The 26,798-nt window shown below is 38.0% G+C and overlaps 1 protein-coding gene across 1 annotated transcript in view; it reads left to right on the top strand.

Annotated features, from left to right (window-relative positions):
• Positions 1-26,798, top strand: part of GABA-B-R1 (gamma-aminobutyric acid type B receptor subunit 1) — a 268,778-nt gene that overhangs the window by 116,887 nt on the left and 125,093 nt on the right. The window contains exons 8-10 of the mRNA XM_090368625.1: positions 7,113-7,176; positions 13,835-13,912; positions 19,377-19,527. Coding sequence (XP_090224751.1) covers positions 7,113-7,176; positions 13,835-13,912; positions 19,377-19,527 — 293 coding nt within the window. The remainder of the gene's footprint in view (positions 1-7,112; positions 7,177-13,834; positions 13,913-19,376; positions 19,528-26,798) is intronic.

Genomic DNA, 26,798 nt, shown 5'->3' with positions numbered 1-26,798 from the left:
AATGTGTATTCCCCCCCAAGCTAGCAGTTTTCCAAACCACTTAACACTGCCTTGATAGCATCAGCAAATATTCTTGCACCCTCTCTATTTAAGTGTACCCCATCCCTGTAGAAGCAGTCTCTCCTGTCAACAAGCACAGACCAGGCTGAAAAAAATTGTACCCCTTGAGCCCTGCACAATCTTTCCAGGGCCGAATTGTTCGACAAGACTCTCATCATATACTCCTCCTATCATATCTGGGCAGAATTACAGACACTTTCACATTCAACCCTAACTCACGACTTTTTTTTCAACATTGATCTGTACTTGTTGAGTAAATCTGCAGATTTCTTACTCTTAATGTCATTGATTCCAATGTGTAAAACAACATCAATAACCTTTGCCCCTGGCAGACATATCCTGGTCGTGTTCTACCTATCTTTGTTGCATAGTATCTTTCCTGTCTACCTGACAATAGAGTCACCAACAATAAATAGTTCCTTTGGGACCAGCGCATTCTGCCTAGGAGATTGCCTCTGTTTTGCCTGCTGCACAGGAGTGAGCTCTATCATTGAACTGGGCAGCTGAGAGCTTGATGGGTCCCTCATATTAATTTCTTTGAGGGAATTTAGCCTACACCTTAAGCTCTCATAGACGCCCATCAGTACGATGAGTTGGCATCTAATTTCTTGACACTCAAAGGCATCCTCCTTGGCTAGATCATGTCCTGTTTTAGAAAGGTCGGCAAACATTTCACATTTCGCACATTTTTTGAGACTGTAATGCGTTGGAGAATCACCCCCTTCGTTTCTTCCCCATGTCACAGCACTCTCGCTAGTCTGTGATCTTTGTTTTGCAGCTCCTATTCTAGGTCATGATTTCCATTTAAATACAATTTAATTAACAATGAATTTTAATAAGATTAATATTATTTTTGATTAATTTATTAATTGATAATACTATAATAAGCTAACAGATTCCTAATACAGTGCTTCATATTATGCTATCTAGTTTTACTTTATACCTTACGCTATCAGTTCAAGATATATATACGTTTAGCTATTTGTTATCGACTACAATATGGCAGCTAGTTCAACAATATTGGTGCTAACACCAGGAGTTGTAACTTCCAAAAATCGCTGGTTAAATTCAAAATAAGAAGCTACAAATGCTACTAAACCTATTTAATATCTGTGTAAAACACAATGTACTATGTTAATTAACAAAGAATATGGTAAAAATTTAAAAATACTTATCCCTTTACAGCAGCCAAAAATCCACAGACTGTTCTCTTCTGCAACCCTAGCGCCACTTTGTGATGAAGGTGTGGGCCTGTTGAAAGTGAGGTCCTGTGCCATAAAAATTGCATTATTATTGGACAGATGGTATTAAAATGTTTTTTCAGTATTGCTCTTTCAGCAAGGTTCAACCCAAAGTTCATTTGTTCAGTACTCTACTGCAAAAGTAACTATCAGATTGCACTTAATGATTTATGACATTTATCCCTTTTGAAATATTCTTTTGCTTGGCACTACACACAATGTCTTCCATCTAGTGAAAACAGTGCATACTGAAATTTGTTTCTTGAGAGAAACATTTTATACATCCCCAGAAGTAGTTTCTCCAAGTATGACACATTGCACCTGGATTGCATTAACTTTTATCATGAAAGAATGGCAGCTATCCATGAAACCCCCCCCCCCCCCCATTATTCAATGTTATGTATATAGTATTACACCGATAACTGCTTCTTTATGTGTTTCCAGATTCCTTAGGTGATTCGTTGATAACTTTGGGCTGGTTTTAAAGATCATGGCCAACTGTTTGAAGATCACTTGTTAAAATATAGTCTTACTGTTGCTGTTTGGGGACATCAGTTCTGTGGATTTTATTGTGCATTACATCACTATAATCATGTGTTCCTGGACCGATATGCATGTTTTATGGGCTTGAGAACCCAGAATTGCTAATGGTAAACATCTTACCCCTTCCACCTGAGATTGACTAACTGCTGGTTGAAGAGGTCTTTAAGATGTTGCTTTCACTCTCCAAATGATTTGATCCCGCAGCTCTGCAGACTAGTTATAAGTGGAAAATCTGCTATACTGTCACAAAGGATCCTCATTCTCACTGATTGTTGCTCAACTTTTGTATGGTCACTGCCTTATACTTGCATACATTCCAGATGGTGGTTTAAGAGTTCAGAAATACTGAAATCTCTCATATTCATTGTTCAAGCCCGTGACTACTGAATACGGTCGTGTTCAAAGCCGCTAAGTGGATTTTTCTTATTTATTGATTTGAAATTATTGTTTTTCTAAAACTTTTGATTTAAATTTAGTAGTATAACATTATTTTGTGATTTTCTGATTAATTTGGTGTATTTATTCTTTACTCGGCCTTGTAATTGCATAAAAGTATCGGTAAGGGTTTCCACGTGTTTCAACTCCGCTACCGTTCGTAAATTTCCCGCCATTGTGATACGATAGCGTTAGTTGAACTTCGTTAGCAGTTAAATTGTACGTTTAAATAAATACATATAACGACTTAGATTACAAACGTAATATAATTAATTATATTTAACATAATTAATAACATAACATAATTAATTATAATTAATTAATAAATTAATAGAATCATGACTCAGACCAGAGCGGCAAAGCAAAAGGCTCAGGCTAATGGAAGTGCTGTGGCTCAGAGCAGAACTGAGGGGGGCAGTTGTCCTCTGACTCACAGCCTTATAAAATGCACTGTTTGCTTGATGTTTGCAGAGCAATCGGGTACGGGACATGATACTGCTATGGGGGATGTCTTTGTGTGTGCGCGATGCAAGGAGTGTATCAATATCAGGCAACAACTCGGCGTTCTTGTGGGCCTATATGAGAGCTTGAAGGACAGGGTGGATGCCCTCGAAGAAACTAAATTGAGGGGCCCATCAAGCTCTCAGCTGCCCACATCAACGCCAGAGCTTGCACTTGGGCATCGCGTGACACAGAGGCAGCCCCCAAGGTAGAATGCCCTGGTCCCGAAGGAACTAGTAGTTGTTGGTGACTCTATTGTCAGGGAAACGGGGAACATGCTTTGTAAAAAAGATAGGTGGAACAGGACCAGGGTATGTCTGCCAGGGTTCATGACGTTGTAGAGCGAATATCATCTTTTAAGGGCACAAAAGGTAATATAGTTGTGCACGTTGGCACTAATAATATTAAGAGTAGGAGACCGGCAGAATTACTTAACAAGTACAGGTCACTGCTGAACAAAAGCCGAGAATTAGGGTTGAATTTGAAAGTGTCTGCAATTCTGCCCAGACACGATAGGAGGGAGTATATGATGAGAGCCTTGTCGATCAATTCTGCCCTGGAAAGATTGTGCAAGGCTCAAGGGGTAGAATTTTTTTCAGCCTGGACTGTACTTGTTAACAGGAGAGATTGCTTCTACAGGGATGGGATACACTTAAATAGAAAGGGGGCAAGAATATTTGCTGATGCTATCGAGGCAGTGTTAGGTGGGTCGGAAAACTGCTAGTTTGGGGGGGAGACAAAGACCAATAGATCGACAGTAGCCACTGGCAGAGGTGAAAGAGATTCTTGCACTGCTTCTATTAGAATGAGCAGAAGCCTGAAAAACAAGATGCATGGTATTTCAGAGACTGCTGGGAGCCATTGCGGTACAAGTAAACACATGGGTTGTGTTAGGGTAGCTAAGAATAGAAACAGGTGCAGGTATACTTGTGTGTACACCAATGCTAGGAGTTTAGTAAATAAATTTGATGAATTTGAGGTATTGGTCAAAACATCAAAGGCAGATATTGTTGGGATATCAGAGACATGGTGTCACACAGATATAAGGGATGCAGAACTGCAATTTGGGGGAGTACAACGTCTACAGAAAGGATAGACAGGATAGGAAAGGGGGAGGGGTTATGCTATTAGTTAAGAAACACATAAAAACCAAGGAAGTGAAGCCAGTCGACATCGCTGGACAGTGCAGTGTTGAGTCAGTTTGGTGTGACATAAGCATTGGGAGATCAAAATTGAGAGTAGGAGTGTGCTATAGGCCTAATGACTCTGATGAGTATAATAAGGAACTGTACAGGGAAATAGAGTGGGCCAGTAAATCAGAGAGTCTTATAATGGGAGATTTTAATTTCCCAGATATTGACTGGAATTTGGGGGCTGGTTACTCACGCACTAGCAGGGCTTTTGTGGATTTATTGGATGATTGTTTTCTACATCAGCATGTTCGGGAGGCAACTAGAGGGAGTAATACTCTTGATTTGATTATCAGCAGTGATTCTTCATGCATTAAGAATCTGCAGATAAATGAACCACTAGGTGGCAGTGATAACAGTGTGCTGAAGTGGGATTTACTCAAAGAGGTAACTACCATTAGGGGTAAAGGGAAGGGTTATTGCTTCCGTAAAGGCGACTACGATGGACTGAGACAGTATTTAAATTCTATACAGTGGGACCGTTCGTTCGTTATTTGGTTTTTAGGAGCATTAGCAACTAAGGCCATATTGCTCCGGGATATGCGGTGGTCATTCCTTGACCTTTCCGCATACTCCGTATTTGGTGGTGACGGGCTCGAACCCCGGTCTAATCAAGAAGCATGTGCTACGCACTGCTGCTCCTTCCCACCTGGCTACGGAGGCGCCCACAGTGGGACCAACTGATGACGTTACCAACAGCAAATTCAAAATGGGAAGCATTCAAAGAACTTATCTTGGAAGCTACTAGGCTTTACATACCAACTAAGAAATATTGTTCAAGGTTTAGGCCAAAATGGATGTCAGATGAACTAATGAGGCATATGGCAGAGAAGGAAAATGCATGGGATACTTACAAATTAACACATGACACAGAAGCCTATGATAGATACAAGTTGATATGCAACCAAGTTACAAAGGAGGTTAGGCAGGCGAAGGCAGATTACGAGAAATCCTTGGCAAGGGATGCAAAGAAAAACAGCAAAGAGTTCTTTACTTATGTAAACTCTAGAAGGAAGGGGTTGAATCAGATTGGTCCACTTGATATTGATGGGTCAACTGTTGATGATCCTGCTCAGGTAGCTAACAAACTAAATGAATATTTTGCATCGACATTCACACATGAGGAGTTATTCAGCAAGGGGAATGCCAGAGGTGTATTCAACTCGAGCAGTAAGCTACAGAATCTTGAAATAACTGGGAGTAAAGTGGAGGAGAAACTGTTGAAGATAAACACAAGAAAGGCACCCGGGGTGGATGGGATCTATCCAGTTATATTAAAGGAGGCAGCAAAGGAAGTAAGCAAACCCTTAGCCATAATTATGAGAGCTTCCTTGGACTCAGGGGAGGTACCCATAGACTGGAAATGTGCAAATGTGACCCCAATTCACAAAGGAGGATCAAAGGCTGACACAAGTAATTATAGACCTGTGAGCTTACTTCTGTTCCAGGAAAATTAATGGAGGCACTGGTTAAAGAAGCACTGCAGGATCATTTAGACAAGACTTCAGTTATAGCTCAAACACAGCATGGTTTTGTTAAGGGGAAGTCTTGCCTGACCAACTTGATTGGATACTATTATGCAGTCACAAAAGAACTGGATGCAGAGAATAACTTTGATATTATATACTTGGATCTTAGAAAGGCTTTTGATACTGTTGCACATGGAAGACTGCTGCACAAATTGGAGCAGTGTGACATTGGAGGCAAATTGCTGCTATGGATAAAGGGGTGGTTGAGGGGGAGAAGACAGAGAGTGATAATCAATGGACACTGCTCATCGTGGACTAATGTTATTAGTGGAATCCCTCAGGGCTCAGTGTTGGGTCCATTATTGTTTTCTGTATTTATGAATGATATTGATGATGGTATATCAAGCTTAATGTCCAAGTTTGCAGACGATACAAAGGTTGGCAGGGTTGTCAAGGACACTACTGACACTATGCTGCTGCAACAGGATCTGGAAAGGTTGAGCAGATGGGCTGAGAGGTGGCAAATGAAGTTTAACATTGACAAATGTAAAGTACTACACATGGGAAACAGCAACCCCAGAGCAACGTATCAACTCTGTGGTACTACACTGACAGTGGTAGAGAATGAAAGGGACTTGGGGGTGGTTGTGCAGGCAGATATGAAGTTCTCTGAGCAGTGCAGACGGGCTGCAAGAGTAGCTCATGGAGTATTGTCAATGATATACAGGAATTTTTCCAGCAGGGATAAGGAGGTGATTATTCCATTGTATAAGGCAATGGTCAGGCCACACCTAGAGTACTGTATACAGGTCTGGAGGCCTCATTTCAAGAAGGATGTAGAGCTGCTGGAACGAGTACAGAGAAGGGTAACAAGATTAGTGAATGGAACAAAGGGGTGCTCTTACGAAGAAAGGCTTAAGTTTTGCAAATTACAGTGTCTGGAGACTAGGCACCAGCGAGGTGATCTGATAGAGGTGTATAAAGCCTTGAATGGTTTAAGCATGCTCAATGCTGATGGGATTCTTCCTCTAGCTCAGAAAAATCACCTGAGAGGGGCATAAATTCAAATTGAGGAAAGACAGATGTAGGATAGACGTGCGGAAATTTGCCTTTAGCCAGCGGGTGGTTGGTTGGTGGAACAGACTTCCATCCCTTGTGGTGGAGGTTGATAGCCTAAATAAGTTTAAGGCTCAGCTGGACAGGTATTTTGAATGAACAGAGGGGTGAAGTGGAAGTGGGTTTTTTTTTTTTTTTTTTTGGCTGATGCTGCATAAGCTTGCTTTCTTGCATCAAATGCCTCTACTAATGCTAATGCTAATGCTAATTCTTTATTACTGTGGCATCCAATTACTCATCAATGTTCAAATTTGCTGAATTTGTTTCCACATGGTGTAAACTGTAAGTGACTTAACAGCTTCTGCAGAATTATTTATATGTCTGTACTACCACATTATCCTCTACAATATTTGCATGAAATGTGTACCCTTAAAAAAAATCTCAGTACTTGTGGAAACTTATATACAGGAAAAAAAGCATTTGATTTGATATCAAGTAAGTTTGGTTTCATATTAACATTGATTACACAGTATTACTATATACATAGTTCATTTTACTGGTTTGTACTTTCATGCATGTATAAATTCTAAAAGAAATTAACATATCTTGTTTTATAGGGGCATGTTGCATTTTCATCAAAAGGAGATCGTATTGCATGGACACTGATTGAACAAATGATTAGTAAGTTCTTACAGCTAATAAAAAAAGTAAAAAAAAAAAAAATAATAAAATAAAATAAAATATATAATTTCACTATTCTTTGAAAAATGTGGACCGTTTGAAAAGTTTAAATGTGATTTTATTAACAATTTAACTTTGCCAAAAAATCCTTTATTTTAAAATTTTTCATAAACGTTAAACCAATGTTTGTTGAAATATAAATTGATATATTTGATATGAGTGTTTATGGACTTATATAGTGTTTTGCATTTGTTATATCTGTCTGTTCCCTGTTCTGTTGTTTTCCAACCTATGGCCAGGTCATCTGTGTTACTAGGACTAAAATTTTAGCATTTGTTAGAATGAGTACTGAAATGCCAGACCTGCTGTTGTTTCATATATATCTTTTTGGTGGTGTGCATCCTCTGGTCAAGTTTGCATATTGTCAGAAAAATCTCAGGAAATCCCATGGAGAAGCACCCTACTCAACCCACCTAAGGTTGACTAACGTTTAAAGCGGAAGTCTTAAGAAATTGCTTCTTCAGATTAATGTAATGTCAGAAGTGGGATCCCCTCTAAGGATCAGTACTTGGACCACTGTTGTTTCTGATTTTCATAAACAACAAAAGATTGGGAGAATTGTTAATGATCAGTGCCAAGCAGTGCTCCTTCAGAATGACTTGAACATTCTTCGATAATGGCCAGAAAAATGGCAGCTATGTTTTAATGCTGCAAAATGCAAGGTCTTACACTTAAGGAATAAGCAATCCCACATTAAGTTGTACATTTGGTGGGGTTGAATTAAAAATAGTAGAGGATGGGAGGGATCTGGGAATTAAAATATGGGCAGATATGAAGCTTTCTAGGAATAAACAGGCAGGCAGTTAGGAAAGCCTATGGTGTCCAACTGATGATTTGTCAAACAGTATCCTGTAGAGGTAGGGAGGTTATAATCCCACTGTATAAGGCAATTATAAGACCACATTCGGAATATTGTAGCCATGTAATGACACCTCATTTGAAAAAAGACTGAGCTTATTGAAAGGGTCCAAAGATAAGCAACTCACATGTTGAGATTGGCAAAAAGGTTGACCATACGAGGAAAGGCTTTGATTATGTGGGCTACAGAGCTTGGTAACCAACCACCTTAAGATTAATATAAGATAGGGGACCTGATTGAGGTTTATAAGGCTCTGAGAGGGATTAGTAAAATGATTGAAGGTGGAATTTTTCATTGTTACGAAGAATTCCAGAACTAGGGGCCATAAATTCAAATTACAGGGGAAGAGATTTAGACTAGATTGTGGAAAGTTTTCTTTTAGCCAGGGAGTTGTTAATTACTAGAAAAAGTTGCCACTGCAGGTAGTTGAGGCTGTTTTTGAATAAATTCAAAAGTAAGCTTAATATACCTACATGGGGAGGGAAGTGCAATATTTGTATTTTTTTTATATACTTTTTTTTTTTTTTTTTTTTTGTCCAGTGCAACAAAAGCCTGTGGCTTTGTGCTATAAGGCTAATATAGCAATGCCAATGGTAATATGTTCCATTTTTGGGTACAATGTAGATTTTCCTTCCACCTCTCCACCTTAAATTAACTTAATGAAGAGTTTTGTGAAAGTGATATTTAAGATGAATTCAAGAGGATTTCATTACTTAAGTGACATTTTTTCAAAAGCGAAAGGTCATTGTGGGACCTCAAATCAGAGAGCTTCTGCAGGAAAAATGCCTCTGTGTATTAGAACTAAAAGCATATAACACTTTCAAATGGCTATTTTAGAAACATTTTTTGCATAACTAGAGGATTCCTGCATACAAAAAGTGAGGTCAGAAAATGAACTAAAATATTAAGTACAATGTTGTATGTTATAAAAACTTAATTTTTTACATTTGTATTTAGGCTTGTTTCCCAAAAGGTGTTGAAATCATCCACACAACAGTTTTTTGTGTTGTGGTTAGTTAATTGTTGCCTTCATTTGAAGTCCATCATAAATCTTTAGCTCTTTCTTACTTTCTATCAGAATATAAACAAATTAATAATTAATATGAAGCCGAAGGATATTTCTTCAAAAAAAAAAAAAAAAAGTAGTTCATGGTGGAAAACTTGCTCTGACTTTTTTTAGATAAAATTGTTGAAGAACTTTTTGGATGAGGTTTTCAGCAGTAAATATGAATTCTTCAATGCCATTAACTCATAACAGTTTTATTTTTATTATTAAGTGATGTCATCAAAAGTGCTACTGAAAAATTAGCATTACCATTAGTAGAGGCATACGATGCAAGAAAGTAAGCTTATGCAGCATCAGCCAAAAAACCGCTCCCATTTTACCACTCCATTCGTTCCAAATGCCTGTCCAGCTCAGCCTTAAATTTATTTAGACTATCAACTTCCACAACAAAAGATGGAAGTCTGTTCCACCAATCAATCACCCGCTGGCTAAAGTCAAATTTCCGCACATCTATTCCACAAGACATTCCTCAATTTGAATCTATGCCCCTCAGGTTCTTAATCTGAGCAAGAGGAAGAATCCTATCAGCATTCAGCTTGCTCAATCCATTCAAGGCCTTATACACCTCAATCAGATCACCTCGCAGGTGCCTACTCTCCAGGCACTGCAGTTTGCAGAACTTAAGCCTTTCTTGTTAAGAGAAAGGCTTAATTTCTACAAATTACATCCCTTTGTTCCCCTCACCAACCTTGTTGCCCTTCTTTGTACTCGTTCTAGCAACTTTACACCCTTCCTAAAATGAGGCTTTCAGACCTGTATGCAGTACTCTAGGTGTGGCCTGACCTGACCATTGCTTTGTATAACGGGATAATCACCTCCCTAGCAAAATTGTATAACGGGATAATGTACCTGCTAGCAAAATTCCTATATATATCATTGAGAAGACTCCATGACCTACCCTGCAACCCATCTATACTGCATGGCAAACTTCATATTTGACTGCACAATTATCCCCAGGTCTTTTTCACTTTCCACTTCCCTGAGTAGGCGCCTCCGTAGCCAGGTGGGAAGGAGCAGCAGTGCATAGCACATGCTTCTTGATTAGACCGGGGTTCGAGCCTGTCACCACCAAATACAGAGGATGCGGAAAGGTCAAGGAATGACCACCGCATATCCCGGAGCAATATGGCCTTAGTTGCTAATGCTCCTAAAAAAAAAAAAAAAACTTCCCTGAGTGTAGTACCACACAGTTGGCACATTTCTCTTGGGTTATTGGTACCCATATGAAGTACAGTAAACCCCCGCTATTCCCGGTATCTGTTTTCGCGTATTTGCAGTCGCTGATTTAAACCTAAAAAAATGTGAATTTTAAAGCGCTGTGAACAAAACATGGGCGTGGCTAAAATCATTTTGCCCAGTCCACAGAGTAGTACAGTCAGTCGTCGTATAACACGTGTTTGCACTACATGAATTTGATCATACACGATTTATAAACAGGGGAACGATATCTTATATAACACGAACCGAATTCGCTTAAGCACGATTCGCCTTTGTGATTACAAGAAATGGCAGTCGGACAGGAATCACCCCAACTGAACGCAACATAGGAATGAAGAGAAGATTCTGAAAATGTATTTATTTTTTTATAGCAGTGAAGGGGGAAATACATTTCACCATAATAACGTAAAATTCCAGCTATCGGTATTATCGCAAATGCAATTATATCGGGTTTACTACCCGTTTATAACAGATTCCACTAGCAGGAAAGCAACTGGAAATTGTTTTTATTGTTTTATTGTTTACTAAAGCAGAAATGTGCTTTAGTAAAATGTGAGCTAGTGAGGTGTTAATAGAGTTGTCTCTGCCTTTATGGTGTTGTTTATTCAGTTGCTATATGCTCACAGCTTTGTTTATGTGTATCAAGCGTGCCTCCTCATTTTGTAATTGTGCTTTATTCCCTAAAAATGAGTAAAAATAACTTAAAAGGTGTAAAAAGGAAGTGTCCTGCGCTCAATGGGTGGGGGGGGGTGATAAAATCACGAGCGCGGATGTTTCACGCTAATCCTTGTTCAGTATGTGTAATGCGCTTGTCATAGAAGGTTTCATCTCTTGCTTTTAACTGATACATTTACAAAAGTGAAAATCTACCATTTTGCAGTGTGTTGGCGTAACCAGACGTTTTCGAGCGTGTTAACGTTAAAAGAAAGTGACTTTATCGTGGACAAATTCTTTTCTAATCCTACAAAAATATGCCTGCGAATAACAAGGGAATTGTGAAAAGATCAAAGAAGGTGATGACATTAGCGAGTAAAATTGAATTGTTAGACAAAATTTCTAATGGTGAAAGTGTCTCCTCAGTGGCAAAACATAAAATCAATGAGTCAACGGTGCGATCAATCAAGAAATCGGAAGAAAAAATCCGCTGTAGTGTCTGTGAAAATGTGCTAATTGCATCAAAAATTTGCTCTGTAACTCGTGATGTGAAATTAGAAAAAATGGAAAAGGCTTTAAATCTGTGGATAGAAGACTGAACTCAAAATAAAATCCCGTTAAATTCGCTCATCATTCGTGAAAAGGCAAAACACCTTTATCAGCGCTTCAGCGAAACTGGTGATAGCACTGGCGGGATAAGTTTTTTAGCCAGCAAAGGCTGGTTTGAAAGATTTAAAAATCGATATGCCCTTCATAATGTGAAACTGGTAGGCGAGTCTGCATCAGTGGATTTCGTGGCTGCAGAAAGTTTCCCGACTGAACTAAAAAAATTAATTACGGACAAAGGATATGTTCCTGAACAGGTGTTCAATGCAGACGAAACTGGGTTGTTTTGGAAGAGAATGCCAGCCAGAACACAAAATGAAAAATCTGCTCCTGGATTCAAAGCTTCCAAAGATAGGTTTACTCTTTTGTTTTGTGCAAACGCTAGTGGACACATGATCAAACCAATGCTCGTGTATAAATCGCAGAATCCACATGCTTTGAAGGAACAGAATAAAGGTCTTCTTCCAGTTTATTGGAAATCCAATAAAAAAGCCTGGGTAACAACTACACTTTTTAGAGAGTGGTTTAATGATAGCTTTGTGCAAGAGGTGGAAAGTTACTTAGCTTCAAAATCTTTGCCTTTCAAAGTTCTGCTTCTTATTGATAACGCACCAGGGCATTCAAGCAGTCTAGAATTTGACCACCCAAACGTTGAAATTGTGTTTTTGCCACCCAACACCACATCACTTTTACAACCGCTAGACCAAGGTGTAATTTCTGCGTTTAAGTCCTACTATGTTAGGAGAACTTTTACTGGCTTAATTGAAAAAATGGAAAGGGAGTCAGACTTAACTGTAAGCCAAAGTTGGAAAAATTATAACATTGCCGATTGCCTGATCAACATCAAGACATCAGTTGATGAGATAAGTGCATCTACAATTAACGCGTGTTGGCGAAAATTGTGGCCAGAAGTGGTTGTTGCTAAAACAATCCCTAATGTCAATGAACTGGTTGCCGATATTGTAGAAATCGCACAGGGAATAGAAGGCGGGGGCTTTGAAAACATCGATGCAACAGACATTCAGGAACTTATTGAGACTCATGCAGATGAACTTACAATAGAAGAGTTGGATGAATTAGTAACAAGGTCAAATGAAAACCAAAATGATCCTGAGGAGGAAGATCTCGATGTTGTTAGACCACAGTTAAATAGTAAGTCATTAAAGGAAATCTTTAGCCTCTCTATACAACTTTCAGAAAAGGTGGTAGAAACGGATCCTAATTTGGAAAGAAGCCTCAAGTTTAAACGAGACCTAGAACAATTACTCTTGCCTTACGGGGAAATTCAAAAGGAGCTCAATAAAAAATGAAGAAACAAACTTCGATTATGAGTTATTTTTTGCCCAACAACCCATATTCTCGATATGTTTTTGAAAGGTTTGTTTAAAATGTCTAATAAATATGTACAGTATTACATTTAATAAATTGTTTCTTATTTTCATTTCGATGCCGTATGCTTGTATTTTTCTATGTACTTTCTACGTTTGTCTATGTACATAGTCATATTATGTAGGTAAATACACATAATATGTACAGACAAAATTTTAGACTAATTTTTGTTATATATTTCATACTTTGGAACGGAACCCCTTTATTACTATGGGAGCCATAACTCAGTATTCGCGGAATTTCTCAGGAATGTAACCCCCACGAATAGCGGGGGTTTACTGTACTTTGCATTTGTCAATGTTAAACTTCAGTTGCCACTTCTCAGCCCATTTGCCCAACTTATCTAGATCCAGTTGGAGTAGCATACTGTCTTTACTGTCGTTAACAACCCTGGCAATCTTTGTATCATCTGCAAACTTGGTCATTAATCCTGATATACTTTCATCAATATCATTGATGAATACACAAAACAACAATGGGCCCAGCACCGAACCCTGGGGAACTCTGCTGATAACATTTGTTCACGAATGTGGACAAATGTTATTAGTGGAGTTCCCCATAGTGGAGGCATCACTTTATTAAATGGCAGATTAAATGGCATCACTTTATATTAAACTTTAATTAATTTTAATTATCATAAGAAAGCTTTGCCATTCTGTACTGAATTGTAATTAAAGTGATAACTCTGATGTGGGCAATGAAATTTTAGTTGTGGGGTAATTAAGTTTTTTGCCATTTATTTTGGTTGTTTATTGAAAGGAATATAATTTTATGTTTAGATTTTTATTTTTTTGTTAATCTTGCAGATGGAACATATAATATGCTGGGATTCTATGATACTCAAACTGATAATTTGACTTGGTTCAAAGCAGAAAAGTGGGCAGGTAATTATGTTTATGCAGTAGCACATTAGCTTCTGTCTCCTAAATACTTTCATGTGAATTATTCATGTATAAAGTAATATTTATTCAGTATTTTGAGAATATTCATTGTTAATAGTGACCTCATACATGAAAAATTTATAAATAATTTAAAATTGTGAACTCCACTTTTTGATAAGCTACTTTTGTTACATGAACAAAGCTAGTTCATGGTGGAACAAAAAATATCAATTGTAAAGTTTAAAAACTTTACAGATATATTTGTGAAAGTATGTATTTTAAGCCAGCTTACATGTTTATGGGATCAAAAAAAAAAAAACTTAGATTACTTCTTGAAGAACCCTACACTCTCTCTGCTTGTTATTTTTTTGGAAAGGTCTAGATCCAAATCCTCTCAGAAACTGGACGAAGGTTTTCCATATGGGTATGCACTTAGCCAGTCTCATTTTGGAGGTGCAGGCTTTCCTTTTAATTTATTCCATCAATCCAGTTTTGCTGGAAACCATCTAATGCAGAATTAGCAGTCATTTAGATGCCACTTGAATACTTCTAAACCACTTAAAAAGTAGAAAGGAATGATTTACAGAGATTCCCTCAATATGATGCAGTTATATTACATCACACAAACAATTAAAATCATCCAATCATGTACCAAATCAGATAGCCTAGTGACAGACATAAGATATTAAGAACAAAATAAGTTTTTGTTGAATGAATTCTAGAATATGTAGGAATTTCATGAAATAGATTGGCCACCAGAGCAGTGAAAACAGCAATAAACCCACCAAACAGAGCATTAAAACAGCAATAAATTCACCAGACAGACACTTCTTAATGCCACCCAATGATTATAAGACAATGATAAGAGGCCATATTAATAAATGGTGGTAGCAAATTTGGCAAATAACTTTAAAATAAAATTGAAAACTGATAATTAGCTTATGGAATTTAGAAGAGAAGTGGTAGTTTTTACCTTTTGAAGATTGGATTTAACCATAACATGCATGCCTTTTTGCTTAGAGCTGAAGAATACCCATTTGCTTTTAAGACTGCTTGTGCCACTTTATATTCTGTTATTAGAATATTCAGCAAATAAAAAAAGTAAAAAAGAATAATTTTTGTTTTGTACTACAGAATGTGATGATGCATCATCCTCAGAGACATTCTAGATAACAATGAATAGGTAGCAGCAATCTTAAAAGCAATTAGCATATACTATTTATTATAAACAAATAAATTTTGTGTATCAAATTATATCAAAGTGACACTTATAGACAACAAAAGACTACTAGACACCGAGATACAGTAAAATCCCATTACAAAAACTTCTTGGTTGGTTGGTTGGTTATTTGATGTTTAATGGCGCATCAGCATCAAGGCTATCATGCGCCAAAAAACTTCTTGGGATGCACAAATTATTTTGTTGCACCAAAATTTCATTCTAATGAATATTATTGAAAATTACTTCAGTAGAATCATGATTTGTGTAAATAAATTCTGGTCCTCTTTCCTAATCTATATGCTGCTGTAAAAGGCTGAAATCCAGAAAATCTTAGGATTTACCAATTCTGTTTAGTCTGAAATTCAGACTTTGTTGAAGTGAATTGAAAACAGGCTGAAAATGTTTCTTTATTTATTAAGCCAGTAATATAAATATACTGGCTTTATACTTTTACCATTTTGATATGGCAATTTCAAGTATTTAACAGTTCACATTGGTAAAAGTCCATTCGATAATTTCATTTGCAAATTATTTTCCATTACGACTGAAGTAGTGTACATCAGGTACTCTGAATATATTGAATAATGTTACTTTAGCATTAGCATTAGTAGAGGCATACAATGCAAGAAAGCAAGCTTATGCAGCATCAGCCAAAAAAAAAAAAAAAAAAAAAAAATCTGATTTCACCCCTCTGTTTGTTCCAAATACCTGTCCAGCTCAGCCTTAAATTTATTTAGGCTATCAACTTCCACAACAAAAGATGGAAGCCTTTTCCACCAATCAACTACCCGCTGGCTAAAGGCACATTTCCACACATCTATCCTACAACTGTCTTTCCTCAATTTGAATTTATGCCCTCTCAGGTGATTATTCTGAGCAAGAGGAAGAATCCCATCAACATTGAGCATGCTCAAACCATTCAAGGCTTTATACACCTCGATCAGATCACCTCGCAGATGCCTAGTCTCCACACACTGTAATCTGAAAAACTTAAGCCTTTCTTCGTAAGGGCAACCCTTTGTTCCATTCACTAATCTTGTTGCCCTTCTCTGTACTCATTCCAACAGCTCTGCATCCTTCTTAAAATGAGGCCTCCAGAATTACTTAGTAATTTTGTGGGGATAATAGCTATATCTCCCCCCATTTTCTTTTTAAAAATGGATAAAGTAAATGAAGCAGGAAATTATTATTGCTTGTCTTTATGCATTGTTCAATTATCACTTCTGACTTTTAAACAATTTCCTAAGGAGGTTATTGGTAACTGCACGAAAAGGGAAACTGATAATTTTCTGGTCCATTTGTTTGAAGTGGACTGTGATTCAAGTCCGTGTGACTGCTAAATGTGGTTAACGATTGAATTTATGGTTTATTGTAAACTCCTTTGACCTTGTGGTCATTCTGAAGTATAAACAAGAACATGTATAAATAGTAAGCTCTGCCTTTTTTTTTTTTTTTAATCCTGAGTAAATACTGCCATGGTCATATTTACAATATGAGCTACAGAATGCCTTTCATAATTTTCCAATGAAGTTTTTCCTTTTATTGTAAACCAATAAATTTTAGGCATAGATGGACTTTGAAAATTATTTATTGTACTGAATTCTTTTTGAACTATTTCATTTGAGCAAGACTTACAAAGCACTAATATTAAGGGAAGTCGAGTAGGATGCAGAAATATTTTCATTATAGTAAAATTTTTGTTGAAATGTTATTAATTGCAAAGGATTTTACTGTATTATAAAAATATTTCAGTCATAGCATCTGGTACAATATAATTAAAGATGTTAAGCATAAACTCAACCAACTACACCATGACTTGAGTTTATTGTGGCATAACGTCTTGAGTTTATTGTGGCATAACTTCTTGAATTTTGTGAGATTGACTTTTGCCAGAATTCTCACTTGTAAATATTAATACCACTCTTATAGAAGAAATGGACTTACTCCTCTACATAAATTATCAATGACTATCTAGTTAATCAAATTTTATTAATTCAAGAAAATGCATTGAAAATGTCATTTGAAGTTTCACATCACCAAATAAAAACATGGTACAAGACAGGTCAGAGCAATGTTTAATGCCATGTGATGTCTCCTTGTGCATTTGTCAGTGTATCTTTTTGCATCAGTGCTATTCTCTATCTTATGTTTGAGTAGAGGTTTTTGTCTACATACACAATTTGTACTGAGCTAACCTCTTCTTTGGATTTGCTTTCATTTCCTTTCATTACTATTTGCAAAATTCAATCCTCATCACACAGTCCTTTTATCTAAAGAAATTTGGTTGGGTGTTGCATAAAGCCTTTTGGAGAACTTTTCTATTATGTGATGTAATTAGCTGATTTTGGTGGAGGTTTAGTTTTTTCCCTCCCAGAAATGTAATCTTTTTCCTTCAACATATATGCAAGCTGATTTAGAATACACATATAGTTTGCAGTTGGGTAGCCAGTTTTTCTCTCTGGTTGCTTATTAGTAAATTGCATTTTCAGATTTCTCAGTCAATAATGGATATTCCGTCTTTTGGATAATCTCTATCATTTATTTAAAATGTGTGGCACTATTATAACAGTGTGTTTCAAGAACCGGCTGGTATTTCATCAGTCTCTAGTGACAGTTTCCTCACCAAAACCTGAAGTTTTTTGATTTGAATTGTCACATCATATAGCTACTGATCAGTGGTGGATTTAAAGATAAGCAACGTTAATGGACACTTAAGGACAAATCATCATGTATACCTAAGGTACTTCAAGTGTATTAAGATATTTAAGTTAATATTATAGATAAATTATAGATATAGATAGATAAATTAAAACTACATTTTTATACATTTTCTGTATACCAGTGAGAGCCAGGTACATTTACAATGTCACGAAGTGATCGGTAGTACACAACAACATTCATGACTGTGTTTTCTACATAACTTAACTATGTTTTATACATATAGTAAAAAGTAAATAAATAAAAAAAAAGCATTATTGTAGTTGGTTGGAAGATCCTAGGTAAGCTAATATTTGAAAGCAAACTACTTTATATTAATATACAGTCAATCTTATGGCTGTGTATTAATATAAAATGTGTATTGTCAGTGAAATTTATCTAATGTAGCATAGACTTTAAAAACCATGCTTTTCTTTAAAAATCTTCTGTTTTCTTTTGCTTAGTTACTCGATCTCCAGCTTTTTTGAAAGGCAAAGGTTTGCAGATGTGTATGAGTGATTGGAGAATTTTTAATTAATTATTTTTGGCTGATAGAGAATAAGTTCACTTCTTTATATTGTTTAGCCACTCTAATACTAATATCATAAAATCTCTTTCCCTCCCTCCCAGTGTGGAAGTTTAATTTAGAGAAAAGAAGCCAAGAGATGATCAAATGGCTTAGTGTGGTGGGCCACAACCATGTTACTTTTGTCCAGAATTTGTTCCACATTTAGACCAGCATGGGTAGTAATTATTCTTGAGAATTTTGCCATTTTCATAGCACATCTTCCATTACGAGCAACAGTGTGAACTTATTTATATGTTTAAAGAGTGATGGACAATCCCATCACTCTTTAAATACATAAAAAGCTTGCTCATGTGGCAGTCTGAATATGTAACACTTTCTGTTGAATCGCAATATGGGTGTGGACCCTAATTTTCCATATTCTTCAGAGCTAGCTCCCTGTGATTTCTTCTTATTTTTGAAACAAATTGAACTGAAAGGTTGGAGATCCATGTTCAGGACATGCTGAAATGCACATAAAATAATATACTGCTGTACAGGGCTTCCAGAAATATTTCTAAAAGGGGTAGAATCACTGGACTCACCAATTTAAGTTTTAAGGAGACTACTACTACAGAGGAGACAGCAAGCTACATTTTTTAAAATTTTTTGTGCAATCTGGGAATTTTTCTGATCACATCTAATATTTCATTCTAGAATAAATAATTTTTCTATAACTGCTGTACTCTGTTAGTAATGTTATGAGTAAAACTTAGTTTTACATTATTGTATAATGATATTGAATTTAGGATATCATTGGTTAAGTTTGATATATAGAAGTACCTGAGGCAAATTAACATGTGAGGTAAAATTATAATGTATTAAGTCATTCCAGTTTGTTGGATACAATCAGTATTGAATTGATTACAGTTTTAAAATTAAATTAAATCATGAGAGTATTTTTAAAAATATTCACAAACACTTCATTATTATTCACTGTATAGTTAATAGCATACTATGTGCACATTTTGTTTTATTTTTAGATGGCCGACCTCCACCAGATAGAACAATAATTGTTAAAGTATTGCGCACAGTAACTCTCAGCTTATTTATTAGTATGTGTATAGTGTCTTTCCTAGGTATTGTATGGGCAGTGGCACTTCTCATCTTCAACTTTGTATTTCGTCATGCAAGGTATGATTAGAACTTTAAAGCTGTATTTTCCAGTATATAAGGCATATACTTAGTGGACAAGTTATTAGGAATGCCTATCTTTGTATTCTGAAGGACCTTGGCTTGTTTCTAGAACAATAAAAGTTTTGCATTATCATGAACTCCATAAGAAAATAGCACATCCTCTGGTGTATTCAGACATTGGTATACTGCATACTGTTCTATAATTTCTAGACAGTGGACAGAGGCTCATGTTGACAGCTATTGTGATTTCATCCCACAAATGCTCTGTTGTGGTTAAGGTTTAATGACTATGTTGGGCCATGGAAATACAAAGAGTTATTCCAAGTTTTTCAGTTTGCACAACATGCAAATTGGCCCACATGTGCACACTTATAAAGACATAATGCGGCCTAAGTTGGATGCATTCAAAAACCAACAACTACTCTTATTGACAATGCCATTTTATTCTGTTGGCAGTACCCATTAAATAAAGATGGGAGAGAGAACAAGGGAGAGTCATCATTTTGGCTTACAGCTTCCAGTAGCCTGCAGTGCTTCACCAAGCATGACGGCTCTGTAACCTCATATTGTTTTTTCCATATCTTGATCCTGTCATCTGCACAGTAAACTGGAATGAGATTTATCACAGCAAATGATTCTGCTTTCAGTCCTCTAGTTCTTGTGATCTTGGCTCACTAGAGATAGTTCTTTCACAGACATTACTGGTGTGACTTTTGCTGTTGGGTATTGTTTGTCCATTAACAAAGCCCAGGCAGTGTTTTTTGGATAGCTGTCACTACAGATGGTGGTTTTTAATGAGATATTATTTCAATCAACATGGCCCAGATTACTCATTTCCTGCATATTTTCTTTTCTTAGTGTATATCCTTAGTACTGTTGTACAACAGTACTAAGGATATACACCAACTTAGTACAACCGTACTAAGGATATAACACTGTTATGATACTGATACCAGGTTCCTGTTATCACATGACATTCTGAACTGAACAGCTAACGTTGCATGCCCATTATGCCATCAGAAATATATTACAAACAACTAGTGGAAGTATCTACTGTTGGCTTACTGATATGTATCACTGGTGTTATATGCTATGTTTGGTAATGGTAATAAGCAGGAATTGGTGTTCCTAATAAATTGTTCCCACTGGGTGTATATTAGTAGGAGTTGTGTTCAGAAAATAGTGAATGTTAATTTTTATTGTGAGAGAATTACACATTACTTTTCTTTATAAGTTATGTTGCTTCTTTATGCATTTAGTTACTGATTCACTGTTTATATTTACTGTTTGTATGCATCTGAGTGGCTACTCAGCAAGGTACTCAGATGAATATAAAATGAGTAGCTGCTCAACTATTTGGGATTTTATGTATGGAAAATTGCTGTGCTTAGTTTTGAATAGCACTTAGAATTCCGCTTATTAGGGATCCCCTTTATTTTTGGGACCAGTGAAAAATTGCATAGTGTTAGATTTGGATAATACACTGGTGTGCAAAACTTAAGAACCAACACTATTTCTAAAGGTTACAACCACAAAATCAAATGAAACAGCCTATGGCAATTTGCATAACTGGCTGTTCAGTAGAAAGCAGGTGCACATACAAAAATTTTAATTGTGATGAGAGGGCTCACATAAACAGATAAAAGCAGCAGTATATGTGCAAATTACCAAATGGTGAGCACGATTGTTAAAGATGTTCAGTTGGTTTCATACAGTACTACAGACAACAAAATGGCCAATAGACAGCATCTGGATGATGAATTTACTTGGGGTCGATTAATTGGAAAGGTCGAAGTGTGAGGAGTGTGGCTGCAGAGTTCGTTATAGCCCATTGCATTGTCTCATGCGTGGTTGGTCTTCAGAATGACAGGAAAAGCTGTTTGAAGGGCCAGTGGTGGTCATCCACAAAAAACAATGCCCAATGATGACCACTATATGCTCCTACAGGCCAAGAGGGACCGACACCAAACAGCGGGATCCATTGCAAACCAGCTGCACAGGACACAGGATATCGCGGTTTACTGTTGGCCAGGTAACTCCACAAAGGTGGATTGTTTGCCCGACGTCCAGTACGCTGTGTCCCTTTAACACCTGCCCATCGGACACACTGTTTACAGAGGAACAAGGACTGGATAGCAGTGCAATGGGGTAAGGTACTCTTTACTGATGAGAGTAAATTCAGTCTCAGCAGCGATTCTTGACATCAGCTATTCTGGCGAGAGGTTGGCACACGGTATCAACCACAAACATCACTGAAAGGGATCGATATGGCCGTCGAGGTGTTATCATCTGTGGAGGCATTATCTTGGATGGACGTACACATTCCAGATACTAGAAGGTGGTACTGTAACCGGTACACGCTACTGTGCTGAGGTAATCCTTCCCCATGTGCGTCTGTTCTGAGGTGCCATTGTCCCCGAGTTCGTGTTTATGGATGATAACGCCACACCCCATTGCATTGCAGCTGTTGATATGCTTTTGGAAAGTGTAAAGTGTTTTTGGGTCAGATGGCACTAGGGGTTCCCCCCCCATCTCCACATAGTATACATTGTTGTGTGATACAGTACACTGTAAAGGCCAGAGATTTAAAACTGTGTGGATCTTGTATATGTGTAATGTTTTGTACCATTGTTCATCTGGCCTTTTAGCTGTTGGGCCCCTAGTGGGACCCACCATTGCCCACACTTGGCCTCGTGGAGGCAGACCAGGTACACCCAGTGTAGTTATATTTACTCTGGCATGCCCTGCCACCTAATTTCTTGAGATTTCAGTGGCTAGGACCTAAAAAAAAAAAAAAAAAGTTACTATATTTTATGCTGAAAAGGGGGTAGGCCGAATGGTAATAGGGTTGTTGCATGGTTGACTTAAGTTTTTGGGTGTGGGTTTGGAAAATTTTGGTTTCATTAGACGCATTCGCAAAGTTAGAGACTGAAGACTGGGAGGGTAAGACAGGTGGGGTCAATAGCAAAGGTGACCCCAGATGGTCAGTGAGGCATGCCCATGCCCCACCAGATGCAAGAAAATGGAAGTGGCGAGGAGGGGAGGAGACAATTGACTTCTCCCCCCCCACCCAGGAAGTAGGAAGAAAGTACCGTGCAAGAGTGCACTGGTATGGGGAGGCCAATGGCCTTAGCAACAAGCTGCAGTGATAGTCATGTCCAGTGAGTTTGTTTCAGAGGTCACAGCCTCTGGTGTCAAGTTCAGGAGATGTGTAGAGTCAAGTCCGACTTGGTGATCACTGGTGTCTTCTGCTGCAGAGAGATCTCGAGACAAGTGAGCAGTGGACTGCGTCAGTTTCGTGTCTGGTCCTGTCCTGTCCTGTCCTGTTGCAAAGGTCCTTAGTGTGGTTAGCCCAATCTTTCTGTTTGAATGTTTCTGTTCAATTAGGTTGAGTTGCTTCATTCAGTTACTGGCTTTAGTTGTGATGAATAGCAATAAGTGTCCTCCGCCTAGAAAACACCTCTTGCGCAAACTTCGTGAAGGCCAGGAACTCCTCCCTCGAGTCTAGAAGGGTGTGCTCCAGCCCTAAATTGAGGACATTGTTTGTATGAATTGGCCTGCCCATTCTTACCCCATTCTAAATCCCATCGAACACGTATGGGATGCTCTGGGGAGACGCCTAGAGGCATGTCCACACCCACCAGAAAATATTCACCAGCTGAAAATGGCGCTGACAGAGGAATGGACGATGTTATCACAAGAACTTATCAACAGCGTTGTTCTAAGTATGGACAGGCAATGCAAAGCCTGCATCGACATTAGGAGTGGCCGTATCTCCTACTGAGGGCTACCTCTTCCCTTTGTTCCATCTTTGGCAGTGATGCATCTGTATCATGGCATCAGTGCTCCGCTATGTTGCCATTTTTGAATAAAGTTCCTCTGTACCATTTTGTTTCCGTTATTGTGTTGATGTTGTTTCCTTCATCATTTTTGTACCTCACGAGGTTCCTTTGGTATGCTTTTCCATATCCATGCCACTCCTATGAGAAGCTACAGGTGAAAACCTGACTGGTCCTTAAGTTTTGCACACCAGTGTACAAGGTGTATGACTATAATTTGATAGATTTGGAGAATACAAGGTGTATGACTACCTTGTATACTCATTGTTTGACAGATTTGTAGAATACAAGGCATATACTATAGTTTGATAGATTTGGAGGATACAAGGTGTGTGACTATAGTTTGATGTAGTTATCCATTCAGTAAGTTGATCTGCCTTGTACTCTTTGAGGCAATACATCGTTCGACATTGAAATGGTTTATCAAGTTTATATAGGGTGTCTGAAAAATACACGGCATAACTTCAGGAATGAGTTCCTCATATGTAGACAATAAAAATATTTTATATCAACATAGTTCCAGAAATGCTTGGTTCCTGAGTTAACTGGAATTTCTTATCTCCCGCAGGTGATTTCCTTCATCACAAGGTACTGACAGAATCTGGTGGTTTTCCATTCCGACCATGTACTCAAATCAGGAGCAAGCGGATATGCACTTTATGTATGGTTTGGCAGATGGCAATGCTCTGGAGGCTTGTCGTTTGTACCACGAAAGGTTCCCAGAAAGAAGATGTCCAGACGGGAAAACGTTTGAAGGTATCCATCGCTGTCTTTGTGAACATGGAACCTTTAAACCTTGTGCTGCCGACAGAGGACGACCAAGATCTACGACTCGTGAAGTATAGGAGGAGATTTTGGATGTTGTGCATGGCACTCCTGGAATCAGCACACACAGAATAGCAGTGCAACTGGCTGTTGTTTTGTTTTTGTTATTTGGTTTTTAGGAGCATTAGCAACTAAGGCCATATTTCTCTGGGGATGTGCGGTGGTCATTCCCTGACCTTTCCACATCCTCCGTATGTGGTGGACACGGGCTCGAACCCCAGTTTAATCAAGAAGCGTGTGCTACGCACTGCTGCTCCTGCCCACCTTGTTATGGAGGCGCCTCAACTGGCTGTTCAACGTTCGACTATTTGGAGGGTGTTGCGAGAACACCAACTGTATCCTTACCACCGGCAGAACATTACTTGCGCAGGGTAATCAGCTGGTGACAAGGCCTTGTCACCATTGCAGATGGTAAGGATACAGTTGGTGTTCTTGCAACACTCTCCAAATAGTCGAACGTTGAACTGCATTGCTATTGCATTGCTATTCTGCATGTGCTGATTCCAGGAATGGCATGCACAACACCCAAAATCTCCTCCTCTACTTCAGGAGTCGTAGATCTTGGTCGTCCTCTGTCGGCAGCACGAAGTGTAAAGGTTCTCATGTTCACAAAGGCGGTGATGGAATCCTTCACACGTTTTCCTCTCTGGACATCTTTGTTCTGAGAACCTTTCGTGGTACAAACTATGAGCCTCCAGAGCATTGCCATCTGCCAAACCGTACATAAATTGCATATCTGCTTGCTCCTGATTTGAGTACATGGTCGGAATGGAAAACCACCAGATTCTGTCAGTACCTTGTGATGAAGGAAATCACCTGCAGGAGATGAGAAATTCCAGTTAACTCGGGAACCAAGCATTTCCGGAACTAGGTTGATATAAAATATTTTCATTGTCTACATATGAGGAACTCATTCCTGAAGTTATGCCATGTATTTTTCAGACACCTTGTACATCTCAGTCATTTGCTCAGAGGAAATGTTGCAGAATTTTGTTGTAGAATTCTGCTTCCTGTTTTAGTTCCTCTTTATACAGGATATGCAGGGATGAATACTGTTGATTTCTAATTATTTTTATTATTATTATTGCTCTTATATTCTTTCTCTCTGTTTGGGGATTCCACCTCGCGACGGGTATTGCTACCACATACACAGGGTGGTTGATGTTATGTTGGTCGAGGAACTCTCTGACTATCCTACAGGTGTTTAGGATTGCGAATTTCTGCAGTTCCTTTTAGGTGTTCGCTGGGAGACCTATTGCTGCTAGGATGTTATGTGTAGGGTTTTTAGCACCATACCAGTGGTTGACACAATGCAATTATTATTGTTCTTATATTATATCTCCCTGATTGGGGGTTCCACCTTGTGACGGGTATTGCTACCAAGTGCACGGGGTGGTTGTTTTTATGTCTGGTGTTACTGTTGATCAAGGAACTCTCTGACTATCCTACAGGTGTTCGGGATTGCGACTTTCTGGAGTTCCATGTAGATGTTTGTGGGAGACCTATTGCTGCTAGGCTGTTATGTTGGGTCTTTGACACCATACCAGTGGTTGACATGATGATCAGGATGGTCGTTAATTGTTGCATATGCCACATCTCTTTTATCTCCTGTCTTAGGTTCATGTACTTCCTGAATTTTAACTCGTGGGTTTTCTGGTGGTTGCCCATGTTGGGTACCACTATGTCAATCAGATAGATAGTCTTTTCCTTCTTGTCCACAAGTGTTATGTCCAGTGCAGGATTGTCTTAATTCGTTATTATGGTGAGGTCCCAGTACAGCTTTTGAGTTGGGGGCCTCTAGTACTGCCCAGGATTCGTACTTGTAGTATGGTACACTTTCTTTTATTATTATTATAATAAGACAGAAACTAAATAATAAGACAAAAAGACAGAACCCACTCTCATAATAACAGTGATAGCAGGTGAAAATGGCAAATACAATGGCCTTCATGTACTCTTGTCCAGAATTACAGATGGCTTTCATTGTAATTCTGGACAGAGTGCTTTCTGTTCATCATTCAGTTTATTTGACACCCTTGCTTTTATTTTAGTAATTTTCAGATAATCACGAAAAATCAGAATGTGATGTACTTTCCTGCACTGTTACATACCTTTTGTTTTCTGTATGGTTATTGCTTTCTTTCTTTCTTTTTTTTTTTTTTTTTTTGTTTCCTGTCCAGGTTACAGTTCATTCTGAACATCATCTCTTTTTGCAGAATGAAACTCCCTGAATCATCTAGAAATTTTGCCCCCCTTCCCTACTGGTAGGCACCTCAGATGGGCAAGAGCAGCAGTGCATAACACATGCTTCTTGATTAGACCAGGGTTTGAGCCCATGCCCACCAAATACGGAGGATGCAGAAAGGTCAGGGAATGACCACCGCGTATCCTCGGAGCAACATGGCCTTAGTTGCTAATGCTCCTAAAAAAAAACCAAACAACAAGCAAACAAACCCTACTGGTACTGATTCACTGAATTTCAGAAATTTATTTCTTTAAAAAACAAAGAATTTGGTCATTATGTGTTGATTGATTCTGCTGAACTGTATGTGTTATTTTTCCATATTGTTACTATTTTTTGCTTGAAATACAATGAGAAGAAAG

Source organism: Mastigoproctus giganteus, chromosome 2, assembly GCF_048544385.1.
Source record: "Mastigoproctus giganteus isolate SK-2022 chromosome 2, ASM4854438v1, whole genome shotgun sequence".
Classification (NCBI taxonomy): domain Eukaryota; kingdom Metazoa; phylum Arthropoda; class Arachnida; order Uropygi; family Thelyphonidae; genus Mastigoproctus; species Mastigoproctus giganteus.
The sequence above is the reverse complement of the archived record's forward strand: the minus strand, read 5'-3'. Positions and strand labels throughout refer to the sequence as shown.